This window comes from Parambassis ranga, chromosome 9 (assembly GCF_900634625.1).
Source record: "Parambassis ranga chromosome 9, fParRan2.1, whole genome shotgun sequence".
Taxonomy (NCBI): Eukaryota; Metazoa; Chordata; class Actinopteri; family Ambassidae; genus Parambassis; species Parambassis ranga.
The window spans coordinates 7,677,533-7,702,349 of NC_041030.1; the positions used below are offsets into that span (position 1 = coordinate 7,677,533).

The 24,817-nt window shown below is 45.0% G+C and overlaps 1 protein-coding gene across 1 annotated transcript in view; it reads right to left on the minus strand.

Moving 5' to 3' along the window:
• Nucleotides 1–3,044: 3,044 nt before the first annotated feature.
• Nucleotides 3,045–24,817, minus strand: part of setbp1 (SET binding protein 1) — a 29,010-nt gene continuing 7,237 nt past the window's right edge. Inside the window, exons 3-7 of the mRNA XM_028413652.1 lie at nt 12,189–12,610; nt 10,019–11,962; nt 9,703–9,910; nt 8,511–9,576; nt 3,045–4,784 (exon numbers count right to left, since the gene is read on the minus strand). Coding sequence (XP_028269453.1) covers nt 4,279–4,784; nt 8,511–9,576; nt 9,703–9,910; nt 10,019–11,962; nt 12,189–12,610 — 4,146 coding nt within the window. The 3' untranslated portion in view covers nt 3,045–4,278. The remainder of the gene's footprint in view (nt 4,785–8,510; nt 9,577–9,702; nt 9,911–10,018; nt 11,963–12,188; nt 12,611–24,817) is intronic.

The following is a 24,817-nucleotide window of genomic DNA, read 5'->3' on the forward strand; positions in this document are numbered from 1 at the left end:
ATAACATGAACAACTTCAACTGTAGTTCTTCTTAATAAGTGCTCAACGCTGCCAGCCAACAGAAGGGTAGCAAAAAAATGAGCCTTTCTTTTTGAGGAAAAAGAAATTAAAAAAAAAAATGAACCTACAAGATCATGAAAGATAAACATGACCAAAAGCATGCCAGCAGACATGGATATACATATATATTACATGTACATATGTGCTAAAGACATATATCTGTATGCCAGCAAATGCAAATACAAAATATATGTGTACAATTACACATACATACTGTGAAGGATATATGCATATGCACGCGCATCTAGTATTTACTCTATATGTCAAATATTTGCAGTTTGTAATATTCATACAATGTACAAAAATGCTTCATGAATTAAAAAATTCATTACAAAAAGAAACATATCAAACAATGTACAAGTCTTGCTTCAAATTCAATTGAAATTCAACTTTCGGCTTGTCTAAAATATTTATGCATACAGTCAAGTTGAGCATGCAAATAAAGGAAACCCACTCTAGAAAAAGGTTCAAATACACTATGTATACAAACTAAAATATGCCCACACTGTTAGAAGAGCTCACTTTGTGCTCTAAAGAAGTACATTTATTGGTTTTCTCAATGCTTCATCTGCACTTTCAGCTTTGAACAATGTTATAGCTTAGAACGGTATGCTGTGAGGATGACTTCATGTACATTATGAGGCTCACATGACCTCTCCCTCACTCCGTGTGTAGGATACTCGTCACAGCATGCCACACAGGGAATGGCAGGTGATCAAAATGTAGGTGCCATTATCTCTCATCTTATATTTGCTGTATTGAAGTGGTTTTAATGTGGACTGCAGAGAAAACTACCCTGGACCACGGATGTAAGATCAAACACTGCTGCACTGCCTGAAGACAAAGATCCTTACATCGGTGTTCAGGGGCCTCCTGTAGCCACGGGTCCAGATTGGCTGCTAAATACATTATAACAACAGTGACCTTAAACCCTATTCACAACCACATCCCCTCTGCAGTCTCTGTAGAGTGAAAGCTCTGGATTAGGACAATACTTGTCAGTGTTAGAAGGCACCGGAGCATTGGCTGGTAGGAGAGACAGACAGGACAGACAACACCTGGGGTCTTTAACTCTAGCATCAGAGACCATTGACCGACCACAGTACGGCGGAGTAAGCTGCCAAGTGTGTAGTCTCTTTACCTCACGGCCCACATTTCTAGACCCCATCTTCACCACAACAGACTGCAGACCCACTGAAAGTCATCCAGCAAAGCAAGGTTAAGCACACTAATGTTAGGACGAGTGTATTTTTGGCTATTTCCTCTGAGAACTCCCCCCATCACACAACCCTCTTGCTTACTCTTCATGCTACAGCACTGCCCCAACTAGCTGCAGGCAAAGTAGCTACAAGTCAGCCGGGATTTCCTATTTTTGGTCGAGTACACTTCAACGGGGCTCCAAGAACTTTTTAAAGTGTGGTAAGGCAAATTATTTTAGCATTCTGTGTAATTTAATGGGCTGGATGAAACAATGGCTGTCAGTGTACAGCAGAATCTGTCATAAGAAAACCAGTCAGGGGAATCATTTCTGTTCATTTACTTGGGTCTGGAGCAGTCTTGATAAAGAGCGAAGGTCTACTGTGGTATTACGAGACAGTCCCAGCATAGCTGAGCCCAACTGCTATCCATGCAGGATGGACATACTAACACTATTTACAACAAACACATTAATACTGTAGTTTTACATCTGGTTAAGGCTGTACTGCATAGACCTGCAGTATCTATAGTTTTCATGAAATGATAGTCACTTTCTGCACAACTTATTACAAATTATTACTGGTATTATTCACAATTCTTGTTACATGAATTCATTTTATTAAGTAAATAAGACCACTTATTTTTCTTTGTCGAAGGGTGGACCCAGAACAGAAATTCCTTTTAAGGTCATTGCCAGGCATGGCCTGATGCATAGCAAACAACAATGTATGAGAATGTGGTTTCCATGACAACCTCCTCTGTTCCTCCTCCACCAAGCATATAAGCGGTTACATGTTGGAAAATAACTCATAAAGTACTGGGCTGAGTGAGTGATCTTCAATTATACATCTAAGTACAATCAATATCCCTGGACAGAAACACATCTGAGACAGTGGACCTCTCTGTTTCTGTCAGTATGTGATGTGTGTTTAATACAGCAATATAATATCGGCATCAGTCCAGCCCTTCTAGCATTGACATGGTGATATGGGACAGGAAACGAGGAGGAAGCTGGGCAGAAGACTCGGTGCCCGGTGGCAGAGGATGCTGACTATGGAAGCTGTGAAGGGACACAGGCAGTGTCAGGGTTCTGATGACTAAGACACGTGTGTCATTATGCACAATCATGAACATTTTGGGTCACTTTCTAGGGCGCTCCTTGCCACTTTGTATTTCTCAGGTCAAATGCAATTAGTGAGAGAAAGAAACATAAGGCACAAGTTGAACTGCTGCAACTGAGAATCCACCTATCCAAAGAAAACAGAATCTCCAGAAACAAAACAAAGTTGCTAAACAAAGAAACACTGATCCATTGCTTCATATTCTGAAATACTTTTTTTTTTTTGAGAAAATACCAACCACTACCCAAAGCCACAGATACTGTAGATAGAGTTTAACATATTGACGCAAAATAAAATCCAAGATGGCTACATTCTACAGTGCACATAGGAATGCTTTACATTGGTGCCAACATGGTGGAGAGTTTGTCAAACTCTGATTTAGATACTTTCAAATAATACATCCTTACACTGAATACTGAGACTTTGGTTTCTAAATCTAAATACTGGATTCACTTTCCAAAAATATTTCCAAGGATATGGATTTGAAAATCATGTTAAGTAGAAAGACTGGGATTAGCTCTTCAAAACACTGACTGTGAGGCCTCTTCCTCTGAACTGTCCAATCACCATTCAGGTTCAGGGCTTCGGTTTGACGCTTTTGGCTGCGCAGCCTGCATATACAAATTGATTAAAATAATGCATGCTCTCTGGAATGGATACCCATACCATCAAATGCCAAAACATAAGGCTGGAACAAGCATGTAAGTGCTGCATTTGATTGAAGCAAGTCTATGTTTTTTTTTTTCAATAGTGCATTAAACCAATTCTAAGGTTTACCAAAAACACACCTGATATTCCTCCTGTATGTGATGCCCCCTGAATATAAACATAATAGTGAGCGTATGAATGAATACATGTGGTTCTCTCTGTCTGAAAACAAACTTGTCTTGAGTCACACCCATGTCTGTTTTTGGTTATAAAACAATACACACTTTCATTGTCTATGGTACAACAATTCTATTTAATATACTGTATGCCAGTACACATCTATTATGAGCTGGTTTCCCATTGTACAAGGCAGGCAACAGTGGACTTTGTTTCTATGTACAGTCTGGGACAGTCTCATCCACCATATTGCCTTTATGTCCCTGCCCAGGTGAGGCCTGAACAAGGAGGGAGAAATTAATGAGGAGGGGAGGGGTTAGACTGAGGAAGTGCAAGCATTATGAGATGTAAAACATTAGATGAGAGGACAAGAGGAGATGATGGAGTTGAGAGACAGGCACCAGGGAGGGCTAAAGAATTGGGGTGGGTGTCGAGTAGGGAGGGAGACCACAGGGTGAGGAGCTGCCAGGAAGTATCATTTACTTCTCAGAGAGGGCAAAGGTAGAGATGAATAGAGGCAAAAACAGGAATAAGCTATTAGGGGTAAGGTGGCTTAATTACTGATGTATCATCCCATGTCTTTGACAAGTGTCCTCAGAAAGGCAAAAATAAGCAGAGCTGCACAGTTTTATATTGACCATTCCCCCTCCCCTTGCTGGTAAATATATGGCTAAAGCCACATTCAGATACAGTATCATAAAGTACCATACACATCACTGTATCAGATACATAAAGAATCACATAATATCCTACACTATCATAAGTACCACACACTTTTATAGCATCAGAATCGGTATCAAATAGTACCATGTAGTGCCATTGTAAATGAAGGTCCAATGAATCTTTGAAAGGCCCATGTCTGGTTGGGTTGAGCAAACCAAGGGACGGCATTGAAGTGTTCCCTCCTCCTGCCCTGCCACCAACCCACTGAATTCCTCACACCAAATTAGGGAGGAGAAACAAGTCAAAGTGCACCAGGGAGTCCCAAACTTAAGGGCACTGCATCTGATAGGCTTGAAACAGCACTGACTCCATTAACTGCTCTCTGGTTCTGGAGTCACTCTCTCCTGCAGGTCTACTGACTGTTAGGAACCCATAATTCGTCCCTGCTGTGGCCCCTGCCTCTGCGTTTACCCCCTTTAGCCAGTGGAGGTACAGAGCGTGCTTGATGCACAACAGTCTCGATAGTTGCTGAGATGGAGTCGTGATTGGAGAACTCCAGAGGCTCGGGGGTCAAGCTTGGCCTGAGGCTCTGCCTACCTGGCAGGTTATCACACCTCTCCAGGACAGGCATCCCCAGAGTCCTCCCATCACCTCTCCGACTGGCCAACATGTCCAAACTTCGACCATCCACCCAGACTTCCTCCCTCGTATTGGTCAGCTCTGACTCCTCTAGAGGTTGCTTTCGGGGCCGTCCGGGCCGCCTTTTGATGACATTGTTTCCTGTTTTGGCTTGTCGCTGCAGGCGCTTGGCACGGAGGATCTTCTGCACATGCCCAAAGTTCAAAGAATGCATCCTCCTCACATCCTTCTGGATCTGCTCCACCTCACGACGTTTATACCTCCGCTTACTGGAAACACCTGGGAGTGAGGTGAGAAATCACAAGGTAAATAAATAGCAAGGAAGGTATACAAAGAGAAAGCAAGCTATCTTGTCTGTCAATATGAGCAGTCTTGGAGAGACTTGGAAAGACGTCATGCCAATTTAAAATGTCTTTTTTTCCTTCAAGAGCTTCCTGCTAATTTTGAGATATTCATGTAAGCTTTTCAAAGCCCAGCTGAGCCAGGAGAGCAGATTCTATCCTGTAATTGTCTACTAGAGAGCAGAGAGGAGAGGGGAGAGAAGGAGATCCTATTCTGCTAGCAGGAAACCCACAGAAATGTCTCCTTCAACCATTTAATATGCCGCTACACAATAACAACCCTGTGCATCTGGAGCACAGGCTGCCAAAAAGCCAAACACACACACACACACACACACACGATACAAACACACACAAATACAAAAACACACGTATGTATACATGCACATGCCCAACATGCACAAATAATAAATTCAGCAGTTCAGAATGGCTGAGCAGAAGAAACTGGAGCCATATTGTTTCCTTCACACTGGTGAACTGGGCAGAATGCCCTTTACATGCTGCCCCCCACCCCCCCCCCAATCACTTTCATTCTCTTTTCCACTTTACTTCATGGGGAGCAATACGCTACTCTCTAATTTTCAATTAAACTGGTAACACTGCACCATTTCATTTCCGTCTTTATTTCAGAAACCGCTTCCTGATCTTGGTCTGTCTCTGTCATTCTTTTTGTTTCCCATCTCTGTCCCATTTCTTAGTTCCCCCCCACCCCACCCCTCCTCTCTGTCTGGGCACTGTTCCCGGGGCTCGGACTGAGCCGCAGCCAAAATGGAGGAAAAGCACAATCAGCCACCAGTCCCTAAGCAGTGCGCATACAACATGCTCGGTCTCATTTTCTTCAGCTTTTTACTCCATTTCCTGGATTCCTTAAACCATCTTCTTTCTTCTTTCTCCACCAGAATCCTGCTAAAATGGTGAATCGGGTTTCTGCAGTACTCTAACACTTTACGACTGATGGCATTCAATTCACTTTTTTTTATAAAACCGTTTGTTCATTTTTAAGCATTGATATCTGTAAAAAATGTGCTACAATATTGGATAATGTTAAGGGAAAAGAAAGAAGAGCTCCATGTTGCTAATAATTTAAGAGCAGGAGAACACCACCCTCCATTTAAAACTCAGAGGAGCATCACTCTATTGTTGCTCATGAATTCAGTGCAGACAGTGAAATTAGTTAATGCAGAAAGCACTAAGTAGCAAGTAGTTTATGAGCTGCACAGACGTGAGCACACACACTCAGCTCGTTCGCACACATGCATGCACGCACATGCACAGACACACACACACTCTACAAAGTAGCAGAAATTTATGAGCTCCATACACGGAACATAAAACTGGTGACCTTCAGCAGTGTGAGGGGCCATATAGCACTGAGGACCTGTTTCTCTGTGGAATAGGAAGTCACAGCTATACTGAATAACATGCTCACTTATCCACTGCCCATGCTGTGGCTGAGACCAGATTTCTGATGGTATGAAGTAATCCATGATGTATAATATTTAGTGAGAATGTTTCTGTGCACCACTGGCGCCACATGACCTCTTGCTCCCTGGCTGTCGGTGCCATGTTCCAGATGTTTTAAATTTGGATTTTTGTCCTCCAAGAGATTTAGCTTCTCATCTTGTCTCTCATGTTGTCCCTGTCTCCTTCTCCTTTCTATCTTTCATGTGTGGAAGGTGTGTTTATGTTTCCTCTCATGTATGTCTTTCCTTTCTCCCCCCAGGTTTTCATGATGGCATAATCTGACCATGGTTACTGAGGAAAGGTTTTATTAAAGGTCAACTGCTAAAGGGTGTCATATTACATTCACACCTGTAAAACAAATTCATTATTTTTAACATGGGGTTTATAAATAAAATTGGACTTGACTTGACACAAAGAAAATTACAGTTATTAATTCAGTGGAAGATTATCTGCTTTTATGCAGATTTCCATGTAAAAAATTACAGTCAGCTGCAGTGAGACCTGCTGTGAAGAAACAAATACACACGCATGAAAAATAAGAGAGATGATCATTTATAAACTCATAACTGCATGCTCAGATAATATGAATTTTGCATCTGTATCAGCTTGTGGATGGGGATCTCTCTATCTGTGTGTGTGTGTGTGTGTGTGACTATGCATGCGTGTGCATGCGTGTACAGCAAGAATTCATATGCACACGCGCCTGTGTTTTAATTGGGCTAAAGCTGTGAAGTGAAGCAGTAAGTCATGCTAGAGGAGGGGCAGGGGAAATGGGAATAGAGAGGGTAATAGGGAAATGAGGGGGAGGGGAGACAAGGAGGAAAAGGAGAAAGAGAAAGGCAAGAAGGAAAGAGTGATGGGGGGCAGAGGTACAAGGGGAAATCTGTGTATGAATGTGAGAGCTGTGGGAGAGAGGCGAAGGAGGACAGCAGGGGAAAGAACTGCAGAAGCAGCAAAAGGGAAGGGAAGGACATGGAGAGTAGAAGAGGTATAACACCGGTGGAGGGGTAATGTAGATGGGGGGGTTAGTGTGTATATGAGTCATCCGTCCTAGATCCCCTGGGGTCGGGAGGGGGGTGGGGGAGGTTGTATTCTAACTGAGCCCCTGGCTTTTCCTCCCTGCCACTGGACTAGGCCCCAGTCATTAAACCTCTGGCTGCCAGCCAGCTCTTTTAACACAGGCAAGGGCCTTTTACGGCATGTCTGTAGAAAATAAATCACACTGTGTGAATAATATATCTCTGGCAAAGGCATTGGCAGGAGAGAAGGAAGGGAGGGAGGGAGAGTGGGGAGGAAGGAGAGATTGTTGAATTATAGTCGTCTCCATCCATGCATTACGTTCTCTTTATCCCCAGCCAGATGTGCTCAAAGACAGCAGAATATGAAATGTACCAAAATACACATTACATTGAAAATTTGGGGCTACCCTGCCCCTTTGTGTGTTCTGGTAATGCTGTGCATAATGTATTTAGAAGTATAAAGCACCCTGGCAACTATTCGGGTATCTAGATTTAAAACGGGGAACACTGACTCAATGTGATAAAGCACGTAAATAACAGAAGTCTATTATCACTTTGGAGCAGAGAAAATATAGCCAAAAATGTCTGCTCCAAATTTAGCTTGGCTAACTATTCTGAAACCTTGACAGGTGAAGATCATATTACAATGTACGGTCTTTATTTTCTCTGCTGTGGTGTAGTGCTCATCGGCCACAGTTTGGAACACTGTGCTTTATTGTATCTTTTTTCACAGGATGTCTAAAGCAACCCACATCTGAGCTATGTCAACACTGCAAAATCCTTCAGTGGCTAAATGTGGGCAGATAAAGGATGTAAAACAGAAGAATGCTGCATTTTAAAGTTGTTTTTTTCTATCTAACCTAAACCTGTATGTGCACATACAACATGCTAGGGCTAATTTTTTCCTCTGGGTTTTCGTAAAGTGCTTCAAGTCTATCCTAATTGTAACAGATGCTAACTGAATAATATTGAATTGAACTGAAAACTGAAGTTCTTCAATTCTTCCTGCTGGTGCTTCATATCAAGAGCTTTTCCCACAGGTAAATCCGAAAATAGACTTACTGTGCATTACAGGTCCCTCCAGGTAACAATCAACAAGAGCTATTGTGGTAAAATCTACATTCAATCCTCCAACACAAAATAAGTGAAACAATACAGGTAATGATAAAAGTGGTTCTTACCATTGAGGGATGGACTGGGACACTCATTCATCTGTCCTTGCTCTTGTCTGGCAGTTTGGAATGACATTAAGCCCTGATCTCCAAACACAGTGAGTCTCTTCCTCCTGCTCCTCCCACCACACTCGTCCTCCCGTAACCCCAAAAAGAGGTCAGACACTGACTCCGATCTCTGCGATTGGCTACTGTAGCTGCTCATGAAGCTCTTTATTGGCTGTCCAGTCTGACGCGAGTGGAACTGACTGTCAGGGAGAGAGTGTGTGGACAGCTGCTCCGACTCAAAAATCCCTAAGCTGGATCCCAGGTTTGAGCCTCTACCATCGCCTCTCTGCTTCTCCAGATGCTTTGAAGAGCTCTGACTGGCCAAGTCCCTCCTCTCACTCAGCATGCTGAGACGTGAATTGGTCTTAGCTCCACTGAAGAGTCCACCCAACTCTTGTCGGTCTCGTGGTGAAAGAAGGGGTTCATCCTTGTGCTTATGTTTATGCTTGTGCTTCCTCTTATGGAGACGAACCCCTGCAAGACCACCTGCACTGCCACTGCCCAGAGATACTAGGCCCTCTCCTCTTACAGGTGGGCCCTGGAGTGCCCCACTAGCGCTGCGAAGCTTTGCCCCTGGCTGGAGTTTTGAGTGTCCACTGGAGTGGAAAGCTTTAGGAGGGGGGACAGCAGGCCTCATGAAGGGCGATGGAGGTGCAGGTCCCAGCGAGTGGTGGGGCAGGTAAAATGGGGGAGCAGGGGAAAAGTAGCCCAGACTCAGAGGAGGTGCGTAAGGCATCGCATACGGTGCTGCATAGTAATTTCCCCCTGCCAGCGGATAACCATATCCTTGAACAAAAGGCAGCTTCGATGTGATTGGCTCGCTGGCTTTGGCTGGACGACCACGTCTCCTCTTTGCCTTCAGATCGGCACTCCTGCGAAGGTATGAGCCGGAGTCGCAGGGGTAGGAGTCGTAGGTAATGGGGTAGTAATGATGGAAGTTGAGGCGGAAAATAGAAGGATAGGGATGCTGCGGGTAGCAGGTGTAACGTCTGTGAGACACTCGTAGCTGCTGGAGCTTTACCACAACCTAGAGGGAGGTGGAAAGGAGGATACATTCAGAAAAAGACATCCTATATGATCCATTTGTACAACTCAGAGCTTGGTCAAAGATTACACACAATCATTATGTTATTATAATTATATTGTTTCTGACCTCCTCCAGTTCAGAGAGAAAGTGAAGATGATCACGGCTCTGTAGGCACTTTCTCTTCCTCCGGTGATGTTTTTGCTTTTTTTCCTGCTGTGACAGAAAGTTATCAACAGCAGCTGCTTGCCGTTCACAGCGTGTTCTGCTGCCCCTGTTAGATGCTTCCAGAGCTGCTGCTTCAGCCGCCTCAAACCCACACAGATCAAATGAGTACCTGTTTAAACAGAAAACAGAAAATCACATTAAAAACTATTACCTTTACCAAGGACCCATAAATCAAAGCTCAACAAAGGTAAAAATGTGTTGCTGCAGTGTACTGCACCTGCGTCGAGAGGCATGTCCCTTCTCCGTTTGATCCGAGGTGCTGTTGTTGTCTGTCCCAATCCCACTGTCACTAGGAATAGTCTCCTCACTGTGGGACTCGCTGATGGGGGACAGGGTCACCTCCTTTACTGATGCCCCCTCTGATAGGTGAGAAGGTGAATTAGCCAGAAGGCGTGGAGGAGATAGTTTCCAACCTCCAGAGAGGAAGCTCCTGCCTGCTGGTTTGGATGGCAGGGCTGAGATGGGCTGCAAACTGGGCATAGTGGCGTCAGAGTGGATAGCTCTTATGGACGGAACATTAGAACTGGGAGAAGAGGTGGTGCAAGGCACTACAGGGCTCTCATAGAGACTGGATGTGGAGACAGACATTGGTGGCTTGTCCCTAGTGGTTTTGGGAGGGTTGGCGTTTTGGGTTTCTGCTCTGGGTTTCCGTCCTCTCTTCTTACCAATGTAGATGGTTCCTCTCTTGCTGACATTTATCTGTTTTCCCAACCGAGCCTCAATAGTGGACGCCATGGCACTCATAGCTGATGTAACGGGAGCAGCTGCTGACTTCAGAGAGAGAGTGCCATTCTGATTGGATCCTGAGAGGATCTCATTCAGAATGCTCTGCATTTTCCCAAGCTTCATCTTACTGACTGGCCTAGAGTGGCCCCTGCCCCTCTTTAGTTTCAGACTATTAGAAGTGGCGTTGGTCAATGTAGTCGTCATCTGTCCCATTGTATTTAGTGTGTGTGTCTTTCTCCTGCGATTCAGCCCTGATTCCTGTGAAAGTGGGCTTGGAGGTGAGGTGGAGGTGCCCTCGTGAATGGTCTCCACTGTCAAAAGTGGCTGTTTCTTGGGGCGTCCTCGTTTCCTCTTGATAGGAGTGTGGACAGTCAGGCTGTCAGTGTTGGTGTAGAGTGGACTAGAGGGGGTGATAGGGAAAGCAGAGGGTGGGTCAGCTAAGGTCATGGGGCTGCCCAGGTTGTCTCTCTGGGGGGATGTGAGACTGGCATGGCTTTTAGCTTTCAGGTAAGACCATCTGTCGTTGGCCTTGGTTGTTCTGGAGCTGGTTGTGGAGCTGGTGCTGTGGCTGGGGCTAGGACTCAGGTCCATCCTGGGTCTAGGACTTGGACTGGGACTAATGGTAGGCCTGGGTTTAGGGCTGGGAGAAGGACTGATGCTACTCCTGGGGCTGGGGCTGGGGTTAGGGCTAGGCAGTCTGGGGTTCATGTTAAGACTAGGTTTGTTGATGTGATTGTGAATAGGCTCTCTGAGTTTCAGGATGTCTGCACCGACCTTTGGCCGTCCCACTGGATTCTTCTTCATTCTGTTTGCACTCAGATCTGAATCTTGGTCAGGGCCGCTTGTAACTGTCTCTCCCCTCTCTGCCCTGTCCACCCTCTCTCCTTTTTCTCTTTTATCACCTTTATCTGCTCTCTCTGCTTTTTCTGTCCTCTCTCCACTGACATCTGCCTGACTCATGAGTCGAGAATCATTTTTGTGAGTCTCTATCTTATGTGCTACTTTGGGTTCTGGGGGGCCAGGCTGGTGTTTCTCTGTAGACTCAAGGTCTAGAGTCTGCTGCTGTGATTGCTCCTCTACAGAAAATGACTCGTCAAAAGAAGGCCTCCTCCGCCTCTTTCTTCCTTTCCCCTCCTCTGTCAGTACAGGCATTCCTCTGTCATCCTCATCTCCTTTCCTAACAGCAACTGTTCGCTGTCTTTCCTCTTTCCTCCTTTCCTCTCTTTCTTCATGGAATCGCTCAACTGTCTCTTCTTGCCTATAATTCTGCCTCTCCTCTGAATTAGTTGGGCTTTCTGATCCTTTCTCAGACTGTCTTCCCCAATGTGTATCAGCGCTGTGGGGATTACAGAGCATCCTCTGGGAGTCCTTCCTGCCGTACTTCCTCTTGATGTTCCCAAAGAGCTGTTCACTGACCTCTTGCAAACCTCTCCCCCTAGAGAGATATACACACAGAAATAATTACTACGAGTGGAAGTAAAGTAGAAAAAGATGACTATTCAATAGACACTAGTAGGAACATTTACTGTTTTTGTAGTACCACTGCCAAAACATTATTCGACATTGTTTCATCAACTCCTCCTGAAATCACAGGGCACCTTACTGTTCACTTTTGTTCTGGTGATGCTGTTTGGCACCAGACACAGAAAAATGAACTTTACCTGCTGAGAGAGGTCAGGTTAAGAATACTGGCATCTGTAACCACTGGCAGCTGCAGGTCTGGAGTTAGGGATCTCTGAGGTGAGGGACTCTCCGTTGCTATTCGTGAGAAAGGTTGGGTCGGATCTAGCAAAGAGCCTCGGCTTGCTCCTGCCAAATCTCTGGCTGGCTCAGAATCCGCAGGATGGGCCGGGGATGCAGAAGGTGCTGTAGACGTGATCCAGTCTGGACTGATTTGGTGTTGGTGTGTGTGAGCGTGTTGGAATTTTTGTGTGAGGGTGTGTTGTGTTTGCTGTGTGTGTGAGAGTGTGTGTGCAGGAAGAAGGGAGCTGCGAAGCTGGTGTTTGGGCGGAGTGTGATCTCCCAGTAGTTGCAGCAGGCCTCCCTCTCTCTGCTCAGGCATTCTGAACTGGCGCTCGTATGTCTGGAGAAAGAAGAGACAGAATGGTTACTTCATACAATCTGTGATCACAGGACTGCTAAATATGGCTGCAGGGATAGACAAATGATATGATAATGATAATGTGATCATAAAACTATGACTGCTCTATTTCCTCTCTTCCAAACATCAGACTGTCTTCACAGAGATAATATATATGTAGCACAGCATCCACTCTTGCATCAATTTTCATTTTGTCAGCACAAATCAAATCAGTGATTTGTTGTGTTCTAATATGGCACTTTTCTCTTTTTCACAGCAGAATTGAGGATTTTAATACATCTTGTGTGCATGAGCAAACAGTGTGCAACAAAACAAAAGGCTTGTTTACAGAGCAATTAAATTCCTGTGGCAAGGATGTTGCCTGCTGTGAGAGCTGGGGGAATGGAGTCGGGGGTGTCTGAGCACACACAGTATTAAACACAGTAGCCTAGCTCAGCTGTAACCCTGCCTGAGATCCAGGATTATTTACTACATACTATCTTGATTTTGTTGGCACCTCCCCTGTGTTGTTCACAACTTACATGCCCTACACACACACACACACCAACACACACAATATATGTCCTGAAAGTGCAGCCCAATTTATCTCCATTTGTTCCACTGAAGGACCACAAATCTAAAGTCAACCTTTACTCCTGTTTACATTTATCCAAATACACAGAAGCTTGATTTACAGTATTGGGCAACAAAACACTGCTTAATGTATCACTGCTGCATAATCAGTGTACTGCTGGAAGATGAGAAATAGAGCAGCGGATGGCCTTTGTGGTTTAGCCTGTTATTAACAGACTCAGTATGACGCAACAAGACACTGTTCTGCTGCGCTGCAGGGAGATGTAACCTAACCACAGGCCTGCCTCTCAGCATGTAGACACAGGCATGCAACTGCACACGTACATACTCCTACTTGTATACAGTTGATGTACATTTACAAAATCACACAGAAAGTGGTACCCAATCCCAGAATACAGGAATGGACACACGTTTAGATGGGTAAGCACATACTGTACCTACAATAACCTTAAACACACAATAATAAATAAATATAGCTGTATGACAGAGCTTGACAAGAGCTTGATCTTGATTCTAACTTTCACCCTGCACTGCCTATTGTCAGTAGTCAAGTACTCATTTTGTTTCTACACCTGCTGGAGATGCTGGATTTTGTTGGCCAAACTCACACGCACACCACTCAGCATGGATGAAAACCAACACAGTACATTCACACAAGCAAACACTGTGCAGTGTAAATGATTAACAAAGCCAGCAAACGCATGTACTTAAACGTACATGCACGCTCTCAATTATCTCCTCAACACACCACTGCTATGGTATCCTTTTGGCTGAAGTGAGGTATGTGTGAGAGAGTGTGTGTGTGTTTGTGTGTCTGTTGACATCGGAGAAGAGATGCTCCACAAAGGTATAGGATGACAGACACCTGATACACACTTGCTTTCTCATTTAACCTGTCCTAGAATACCTGCTGTTTCAGGTTAAAGGAGGGCAGGGAGAAAGAGAGAGGCAGACAGACAGGGTGGTTAGGGCATGCACACACATATAAAATACATCCTCCCCACTGACCACAAAGCAACCACAGAGAGCTAATAAAGAGGAGGCATGGACACCTTTCCTATTGAAGATATAAGTGCAAAAGCGAAGAAGAAACAACAGAAATCGGGAGCTCACATACCTCAAACACACTCACACACACACACACACACACACACACACCCTCCCCTTTCCGGCTGAGGCTTGGTTATTGGCACCACTTCATCTTTTTGTTCATAGTTTCCTCCCTTCTACCACCCTCTCCTCCATCTCCCCTTCACAATGCTTACACTCCATGAAGCATGTCCAAGGAAAACACACACACTGTCTAATATTCACACAAGCAAATATAAATAGTGATCATAAGGACCAAGGTACTCCTGTTGTTGTAGTAGCAACCATACTTATTGTCCTTGTCTTTTCCAGTCAGGGTCAGCCTTGGTCACTCATACAGCTTGACAGACTTTTATTTAAATTATGATATGTTGTGTGCACCTTTTGCCCTGTAAAATTCTGCAGGGGGACAGAAACTGCTGTAAATGGCAACCTGATGTATGACTGTTATTCATACCATGTCTGCTGCTGCTGCTGTGTGAATATGACACGATCACCCTGTGTTACTGCTGGTCTGCAGCAGGGGGCAGCGGTCAGGAAACAGACACAAGCATGGACTCTGACCCTTACAGCTCACAGGCACAAACTGTGAGGCTCCAACTCAGCCGTTCTTCTACAAGTGATCACACACAGAAAAAGACCAGCACAAAACTGATGCGCAGCATGTTTAGCCCTGAATTCTCCTTCCCTTCAGACTCTCACTGTCAAAAACTATTTCTTGGGATTCTTGGGATCAGTCACACAAAAAGGCTGCCCAACACCTGAAAGCAGGCAGATGTGGAGCTGCACATTCCTTTCTACTGATGATGTAACCATCAGATAAGGTCAGAGCGCAAACAGAGGAGGTCATGGATAATATGTGACTAAGTGCTGCAATCACCCAACTGAAAGCCACTTTACAAATGAGTCAGCATATATTTACTGACAAATATGTGTGTGTGAATGTGTCACACTCAGCAGGCTGGTGTAAACTGAGATCTGAATGTAAAATGTTCTACTCTTCCACCCTTCAGTTTGATGTGTGGGGTGGTATGTGACGGCTTTCCTCTCCTGTAGAATAAACTCTGAACTTCTCCCTCTCTCTCTCACACACACACACACAGTGCCCTGGCTGCACCATTATACTAGGAAAGAACACCCTAAACAGGCACACCCAAATCTCACAACCAAGCACACACACACACACTTATATGCAAGCAAACCTATGCAAGCAAGCTCCATGCACACACACACACACACAGTCGCACACAAACACGCTGCCCTTCAAATAGTTTTTTTGCAGCCTTTTATTTGGCTGCATGCCCAGTGGTTAGAGTGTTTCATTTTTCCCTGTGTATGGAACTGGGCAGCTGTCCAGACAGACACACAAAGAGAAAGAGAGAGAGCAGCACAGAGAGAGGGAGAGAGGGGAGGGAGTGAGGAAAGGGAGGGGGGTTACTAAAAGAATGAGAGCAGCAGAGAGGGAGGGAGGGAGGGAAGAGGAGGACCAGCAGAAAAACAAGAAGAGAGGTGCCTAGACTCGTTTACAACTACTTTCCTCCAAAACCTTATGATTGATATGATCCTCTCTTTTTCCTTCTCTCTCACCTTGTCACACACACACACACCATGCTGTCTCCCTCTGCTCCTGTGGCCTTGTGCACTGGCCCCCTCCTTATCTGTTCGTCCCTTTCTTCTTCTTTTCTCTCTTCTGGAGCTGACCATTCTCCTCCTGTGGGAACTAGCACCCCCACCTCCCACCCCTCTGCCCGCTTCTCTCCAGCTCCATTCAGAACGCTGCTTCTCTGTGATCTGTGTTTCTGACAGCTTTACACACACACACACACACACACAGACACACACGGACACACACAGCTCCTCTGCAAACAAACACCATGAATACTAACAGGGCTTTGTATCCACAGCACTTAAAACGGGGAAGAGAGAGGCGGGCAGGGAGGGGAGGTGGTGGTGGGGGGATGCAGAGAAAAGGAGGGAAAAGCGATGGAGGAGAAAAGAGGAGCTGTGGCACTGTGTTGATCTTGTGGCCACTCTCACAGACCTCCACTCCTCCCTCCCTACAAACCCCCCTATCCCTGTTTCTCGTTCCCTCGTTCTTCCCACCAGTTCTCCCGGGAATAAAGACTTCCATTCATGTGCCTGAGGAGACCCACAGCAGGGGAGAGAAAAGAAGGAGGAGAAAGGGGAGGAAAGAGGAGGGGCTGTCAAGGTGGGATAGTTTGTGGATCACTAGGATCAGGCCGGCTGCCGAAAACTGTGTATATGTCTGTTTTCACTCAGCATGCGCTGCCTCAGCCAGTGTGTTACTATCTCAGATCTGGTGGCATCTGTGCCAGACAAAGCATCTTCTGGGAAAGTTGGGTGGGAAAGTTTGGAAATTGGGCTCCATTCAAAACTTCCACTCACGGACTAATGGTGCAATTCCAAAACTATGTGTTCAGCCTACAGCCACAGAAGTAGGAAAAAGCGGGGCTGATTATCCAGGCCAAAACCTCACTTTTTTTCTACTACTCTTTCCTACTAGCAGTTATGCAGTTATGTGCCCTCCCTGCCGGGCACGGTCACACATTCAATCTACAGTCGGTCCTTTGGATAACTGTAAAGCACAAGCCAGATTTAAGGCACAGCAGTAGGTCTCAAGTAAAGTGTCCATGGCAGTAATCCTTCAAATTGGAGTGCTCCTAAAGATAGCAGCAAAGAGTCTCCTTGTCACAGTCTCTTCAGACACGCTCAAAAGTAGATGACTCAATTTGAACAAAAGCCCATGATTGGCTGAACCGAAGCATGTTATTACGGTGCAATTGGAGGTTTTCACCCACTCAGTAATGACAGACACATTTACATGCTACACAAAGTGTACATCTAATCCCTGCTATTAGCATTAATGGTGTGCACAGGCATATGTGTGTCCTGCTTGTGAAGAGCGCAAAGAGTTTTTTTCAGAGCAATTATTACAGCAATTATGTAGCAGTTGTTCCTTTCATAGATACAGCTGACAGCATTATAGAATCCAGTCAGCACAGACACAAAGTGTACACGGATACACTGTGTCTCTATGCCTGGATGCTTCATGACTAAACAGAACGATGTCTAATCAGTGTGTCTGTTAGGAGAAGTAAACTGCACTCCAATACAGACACATGTGCAACACACAGTAAAAACCAATGGAACGTGTTGTTCACTGTACTCTGTGCACCATATGACCCTATCATACCACTTCTGTACAACAGGAAACAATTAACAGCCAATGAGCTGCTCTAAATCCTATGGGATGACTTCCTGTGTGGAATGATGGGTAATTCAAGGCAGAAGCTGTGCTGAGATTAAACACTTCCTCTCTGACAAACAGCGCTGCTTAGCAGCAAAGCACCGCAAACTGATAACCTCTTCACAAATAATGCCATTCAAAGCCCCTTTACATCTGAAAATCAACTTTGAATTAAATTTTGTTGTATTTGTAATTAATGATTTGTGTATTTACATATTTTTTTGGTATTAGAAAAAATTAGAAAATAATGTGCAACTGATGTCCCTCTGTCACTGTAAACTTCACCAAGGAGAGCCAAACACTGTTTTCAGGAAGATGAACATTTTACTTGGGCTTTTGGATACACGTCTGATATCATTTTAAGGCTATATGATATACTAATAATAAAATAATAAAAAACTGATAAACCAATAATCATAATTACCCATAGTTGCAACACTGCTAGATAACAAAATAGTTTTGCAAGTGGAAGAATTACTATGCTTTCAAGAGCGTCTGCACTTGAGAAGTAACAGTTTCATTCCATGGTCTGCATGTTTCTGTGAATATCTCAAGTCCTCAGATGATCTCCAGCTTGTGAGAGAGGGGGCGAGAAAGAAAGAGTTAGAGAGCCACTGTAATGACATCCTCAGTGACAGGGAGAATGGGCGAAGTGAGACACAATAGTCTTAACCAATCAGACTGCCTGCCTCCCCTCAGGCCCCCTCTCACCAACAATAACGCCTTTGTGTGAGGCTGCACTCCACTCGTGCGTTCGCACACTCGCACACGCACGCACCCACACACGCAAACACACACACACACAAACACACACACTTTTTCAGTCACAAAAAGGAGTGTAGCACTTCTAAAACTGCAAAACGCTATGCTGGAAGTAGAGTGTGTGTGTATGTGTTTTAGGTAACAACCTGCCAACCTTTGTGTGTGTGTGTATGTATGTGCTTTTCCTTCCAGGCCTGGGCACATGACTGCAGCTGCCCCCTCGCTCCCTCGTCTAAACCAGCACCCCTCCTTGCTGTAGGTGAGAGGTCACATGGAGTGGCATTCCTCTAGGTCTGAGAGCGAGCGAGCAATGTACTGAACAGGGGGGCCAGGAGAGAGAGAGAGTGAGGGAGAGAGAAAGAGAAGGAATAGGCCAGAAAACACCAGGGGTCAAAAACGCAACAGAGCAGGGCAGGTAAAAGATGAGGAGTGCAGGGCATTCACCACTGTCACAGTGTGTCCATGCAAGCATGTGTGTGTGTGTGTGTGTGAGTACTGAAATGGACCAGTAAACAGAAGACCCTTGTGGCTCTTCTCTGCTTCATAAACACAGCTGTTTGTTTAGTCTGAGCCACCCCATGGGACAGACACGCAGACAGAAGGACAGGCAGACACATTTATATCATTTATTCATGTCCGCATCCATACTAAAGAGACAATGAGCATAAATAAACAGCAGTGAGATTATTTTACAAGGGCTGGTAAAAACAAGTAACAGTATCTGAGTGCCTTAGATGCTTTTTAATGATTTGTATGTGAAAAACACTAAACACAAGTCAATTAATTATGGTAAATTATGGTCTTTGAAATGTCTAAAGAGAGGACATTTGTAAGTGCTGGTGCTGGACACTGGACACCTCTTTTTTTCTTTAGGACAAACACACACAGCCCTTCTGACAGGCACGTCCCAGACAGCTGATGGGGCCATCAGATTTCACTGACAAACACACTTACGCTTAAAGTGAGACATAGTGAAAGTCAATACTCTGTGCTTGCTTTTTCTTCTCTTGGACTCCCCCATCCCCATCCATTTCTCCTCTCCCTGCAACAAACATCAACCTCAATCCCTGCTGGACCTCCTCTCAAAACCACAGAATACACTCCTCCTCACATACACACTCATATACACACTGGGTAACCGCAGAGGCACGATGGAGCCACACTAACAAAGCGGTCCAGCAGGAACACATGATGCTGTGACTCAACATCATCTATGACCGCAGAGGACATCAAACATGGCCGCCCTCCAGATTATCCCACAGTTTAGTCACAGTCAACTTCTGTCCAAAAACCAAATTCAAGCCCGTATGATAGTATTTTCTTTTAGAAGCTGAAACTTGACTTTTATGCACAATTCTGACAATATAAAATGCCTTCATGTTCATTGGTAGCTGTTCCCCAACTGAGCCATTGGCATTTCTCTGAATGCAAGTAGCTGCCTTAGGTCTTTATTAAAATGTACCTTGAGCTACACCGGCTATTATAGTCTGCCTGCATCTGCCTGAAGAGGAACAGCAACCCACTGGGACTGGACACAATAGCGAATGAATAGGGCTTGACCTTTTGGACGGATTGAGAAGATGGTATGTGTGTGTCTGATTGAGAAATTAGCTACAGTTCCAACCAAATGGTCAACACAAACACACGCACACATGTGAACACCGACACCAAATCCAGCCCTGAGGGTAAGAAAGCAAAGGCCAGACTCCAGTTGTCTCAACCCTGACCCACTCGCACAAACAAACAATACAGCGCACATATATAGACACACACACACACACACAAACAGACACAGAGGCTTATGCAATTGTGGAGTCCAGCCATTGCTTCGACTTTTGAATGTCCAGTGGGGTCAAAGTTCATCTCTTCTTCCAGCCTCCAGGGATCTTTTGTTAGCTGTGTGTATCTGGGTGTGTACATCCATGTGTGTGTGTGTGAGCATGTGTATGTGCTCACTAGGAGTGACCTTGCAGAGTCATTCATTGTGGCTGCAGCAACAGCACTACTGCAGAGCTGATTAGGAAACAGTCTTGCTTAGAGTATGGTACTGTGTTTACGTTTGTGTGTGTGTACTTAGCATTAATCATGTTGTGAGGACATAAATCCGCTTGTCGCTTTGTGCTAGTGCGCTTAATGTAAATCATTACATTGTAGTAGGTAGACTTGCTCTAAGATTGAGTAAGCTGAGGGTAAAGGTTAGTGTTAGGCAAGAAGTATTCATTTTCAGGTTAGGGAGAATCTCCAGAAGTGAACGTAAGTCAACATAATATGACTATGAAATATGAAATATGACTATGTGTATGCGTGTAGCTGTGTGTGTGAGAAAGACAGATGAACAGATTGTGTTTTGTCTGGAGTTTCTCAAGAATTAAAAGATACACAAGATCAGAGGTGAGATGTGAGGAGACGTGTATGTGTGTGTGTTTCAAGTGTGTACAGGGTGTGTATGGAGGTCAGACACAGATGGACAGCTGGTGTTTCAGCGGTGCTAAATCACTCACCCCTCCCCAGCGCACAAGCGCACATGCACGCTTGCACACACACACACACACACATTCACATGTCCCATCCCCCACCTACTACAGGGAAACGCCCCTTAAAGCATTCCCAGTTCATACTCCCAAAGACTGCACACTGAGAACACACATACACACACAAACAGCTCAAATAAAAGCAGGGTAATTTTAACCACAATGACAGACAGCAGGAAAAGTCAAATATGACGGTTTGGTCGGGCCATATTAGAGGTGATCATTTCATGTTCATACATATTCATAAATCAGTCAAGGATTGCTCTCTGTGGGGATGCATGATGCGTCACACACAAGTTGACACACACACACACACACACACACACACACACACACACACACACACACACACACACATACTCGCTTCTATTTTATGAGCTCATCAAGTCCCTCAGGTCACCAACCGCCATTTCAGCCAGGGATGAAAAAGCTTACATCAAAAGGCTAACCATTTCACACACACACATGTGGACGCCTTGCATGCGCACACACTTGGCGTGGCAACTGTGGCAGCATTAATTTCCTTGTGAATGCACTTGACTAACACATAATAATCCCAAACACTGCTGGGAGACCACCAAGCAGCAACACACACACACACAGCCAGGAGGACCACCAAGCAAAGGGGCTGTCAAGACAAGATAAGTGTGTGTCGAGCGTCAGGCTTTGCATGCACCCACTAATACACACACACGTAAGCACACACACACACACACATATATATACAACAACAACAACACACAGCCTGGCCTGGACTCCTGGAAAAGCTCTGGCTTATCTCTCCCCACAGATAGTGAAATGGATTAAGAGCCACATTTGGCACGTCCAGGGAACTGGACAGATAACCAGGAAAACACTCTCTCTAACTGCAATCACTGCTCAACATGATTTGTGTGTGTTTGTGTATGTGTGTAAAAGAGAGAGAAAGAGAGGGGACACATTTTAGCCTGCATGCACTCCCTCATGTGAAGGTATTGGACCAGTGCTGTGTTTGTGCGTGTGTGTGTATAGGGCATGTGTGTCTAGAGGAGTGATGCAGTGGTTGACCCAGGACCCAATCCATTAAAATACACACATTCATCTTCCAAACACACACAGCGTGCCCAGACAAAGAGCTGTGTGTGAGAGGACGTTCAGCATGTGTGTGATGTCAGCTGGAGACAGAGAAGGGGAGCCCATCATATCCCATTAATGTGTGTGTGGGTCTGTCCCCTGACACAGCGTGCTTTCTCATTGACTCCACTGGTTATAGATGCCTGCTATGAAGATGACAGGAGGGAGAGATTCCCTTTTAAGACAGGAAATTACATCTTTTCTCGTCTTATGTCTCTTGTTTGCTTATTCAGGACTCCCTGTAGTTGCACCATGTCTCTTTATAGGACAGGTGTACAGACAATAATGTTTGAATCTTACACTATTCTGCCCAGCCTCCACTGCTGAAAAGTATGAATTTGTGCTTTTGATGGTCTTTTATACCTAAGTAAACCATCTACAAAAAACAATTGACCTAGGCCTTTCCCACTGCCTAGTGTGTTCATTTCAATGTCATGGACATGCTGCCAGAAAGCTGAGTTAGGAAACAGTAGAGAAAACATGGAGATCAATGTTACCACTTTATATCTTTTACTAACGTCTCTTCAACACTAACTGAATCGTGTTTGAGTGCCGCTTGAACAGAGATAGACTGATTTAGTTTGGAACAAGCAGCTGACATTACAGACAGTGGCACGCAGCAAAAGTCATGCTTACACTGCTACCAGTTTGAGCTGAATCCAGTAAGAACACATGGATTGGGTCAAGAGAAGAGAAGAAGGGAGTTCTGAGAGCAGATTCATAGTTGCTACAATTGAAAGAACAGCTAAAAACCACCATTTCCATGTCTTTTTTTTGCGCCACTCTACATGTTTGCCTTCTGTCTGTCTGTCTGTCTCTCCCTTCTCTGTGTATTAGAGTCAAATCTCTGTCTTAATGGGCTCCTATTGTATCCTGCCTCTCCCCCTCCTCTATTCACCAAACTACCACACGCACATGCACACTCCCTCTGAGGGGGCCCCTTAACCAGGCTCTCCATATGCCTGACCCCCACCTCCTTTCTCCTCCTCTTTCCACTACCCCCTTCTCTTCTCCCCCTCTCTTGCTCACACTCTGGCTTCTGCTCTGTTGCTGCTGTTGCTGCTGCTGCTGCCCCACGCTGCCATCTGCTACAAGACAACAGAGGGTAAAAGAGGAAGAAAAGAATGATAAAAAAAGAGCATGTGAAAAGAAGAAGACATAAGGGAAGGAAAGACGGAAAGGAAAAGTGTGGAAAGAGAGGGATGAAGAAAGAGAGAGAGAGAGATAGAGAGAGGAAAAGAGTATATATGGACACAATACAACAGAAAGTAGAGAGGCTGTCCATCTGCTCCCCCCTCCTCACCTCCCCTCCTAACACACAGCCTCACACACACCACAAAGAGAGTATTTAACCTCAACACTCACACATACACAGAAAGAGGGGGCGACAGAGAGACAGAGAGCAGCCCAGCCTCTCTCTTTAACCCGTTCCTCTCCAGTAAGCTTGCCAGTATTACACCCTTGGGGTGGCAGGTGATGGTAGATGGAGGGAGAGGATGTAGGGGAAGGAGGGAAGGGGTGTGTGTGTGTGTGTAGGGGGGAGTGTAAAGGATGAAGGGTTGAAACTGATCTGAATCAACACCAACACATCCTCCTCTCCTCTCCTCTCCCGACCCCTCCCCTCCCCAAACCTGAAACCTCAATAGAGACCAGCTTGCTGCCCCTGTCACTATGACAACCTCTGTCAATCATACTGTAGCAGTGGGCTTCCCAATGGGGGCTGATGGCGCTAGATTAGGAATGGCTGCTCAAACATCGTCATGTGGTGTTTGGCTCTTTTAGCTTACTAATAGACACAAACACTGACATTTTTTAGAGGTAAAGATGCCATTTTTTTACCTTATTCACAAAAAGGTCACAACAGGTCAGACAGTCTCCCTCATGGCAAAAAATACACATCGTGCAGACATCTAGCTAAAATTCTAAAATTTTGATATTTATTTTATTTTCAAGCCAATGTTTGAAAAACCTACATACATGAATACAGAAGAGTGGTTCCCAGCCTCACTAGATATGAATCTACTTGTCATTACGCATGGAATGGTTTTGGGGGGGATTGGCTTTGCAGGCTGGAGCCGCACTTCCAGCCTGCAAAGCCATTTTAGATTTAATTCAACACCACAAGTTAGTAATGTGATGTACAATATATCTGTATCTACCAGGCTTCTTGACAGTACAGGGGCTGACAGGATGAGTGGCACGTAGCCACTAAAGCCCCTTTCAGACGCGGTACATATTCTGTTAAAGTGACAGCATTCTGTCATTCAGACAAAGGTGACTTTTATGCTAATGTCCATCACAGCTTCTTTCAAGAACAGATGAAGAGAAACATGCACAATATTTTCCACACATGTGACTGAAAGTTGGGGTGATTAATCCCTACTGTGACTTTTACTGGAAAGTGAGCTGGGTGAACCAGGTCACTTTGCATTGCCATTGGATCAATGAGGAAGACAAAATGTCACAAAGGGGCTTATCATGCAAGACTAGCTTGTTATTTAGGATAAAGCCCCCCACTCACAGCCCATCACCTCATGAATCTGAGTTGAAACCACAAGAGTGAAGAACAACACAACCAAACACCACTCAGCATCATGTTGACAACATGACGCCTTTGCTTCTGCTGTGCCTGTCAAGCTCAGTGACATCGAGATGGCTGTCAGGTTTGGACACACACACCTCAGTGTAAGTCAACACACAGAGCAAACACAAGATTCCCCCAAGGACCTGTACATACACAGTGTCACAACACACACACACACACACATGCCGAACAGCAGTGTAGTGTGTAAAGGGTGTGATGGAGAAAGAGGTGTGTGTAGAGGGTGAAGGCTGTGACCCACAAGAGCTGAT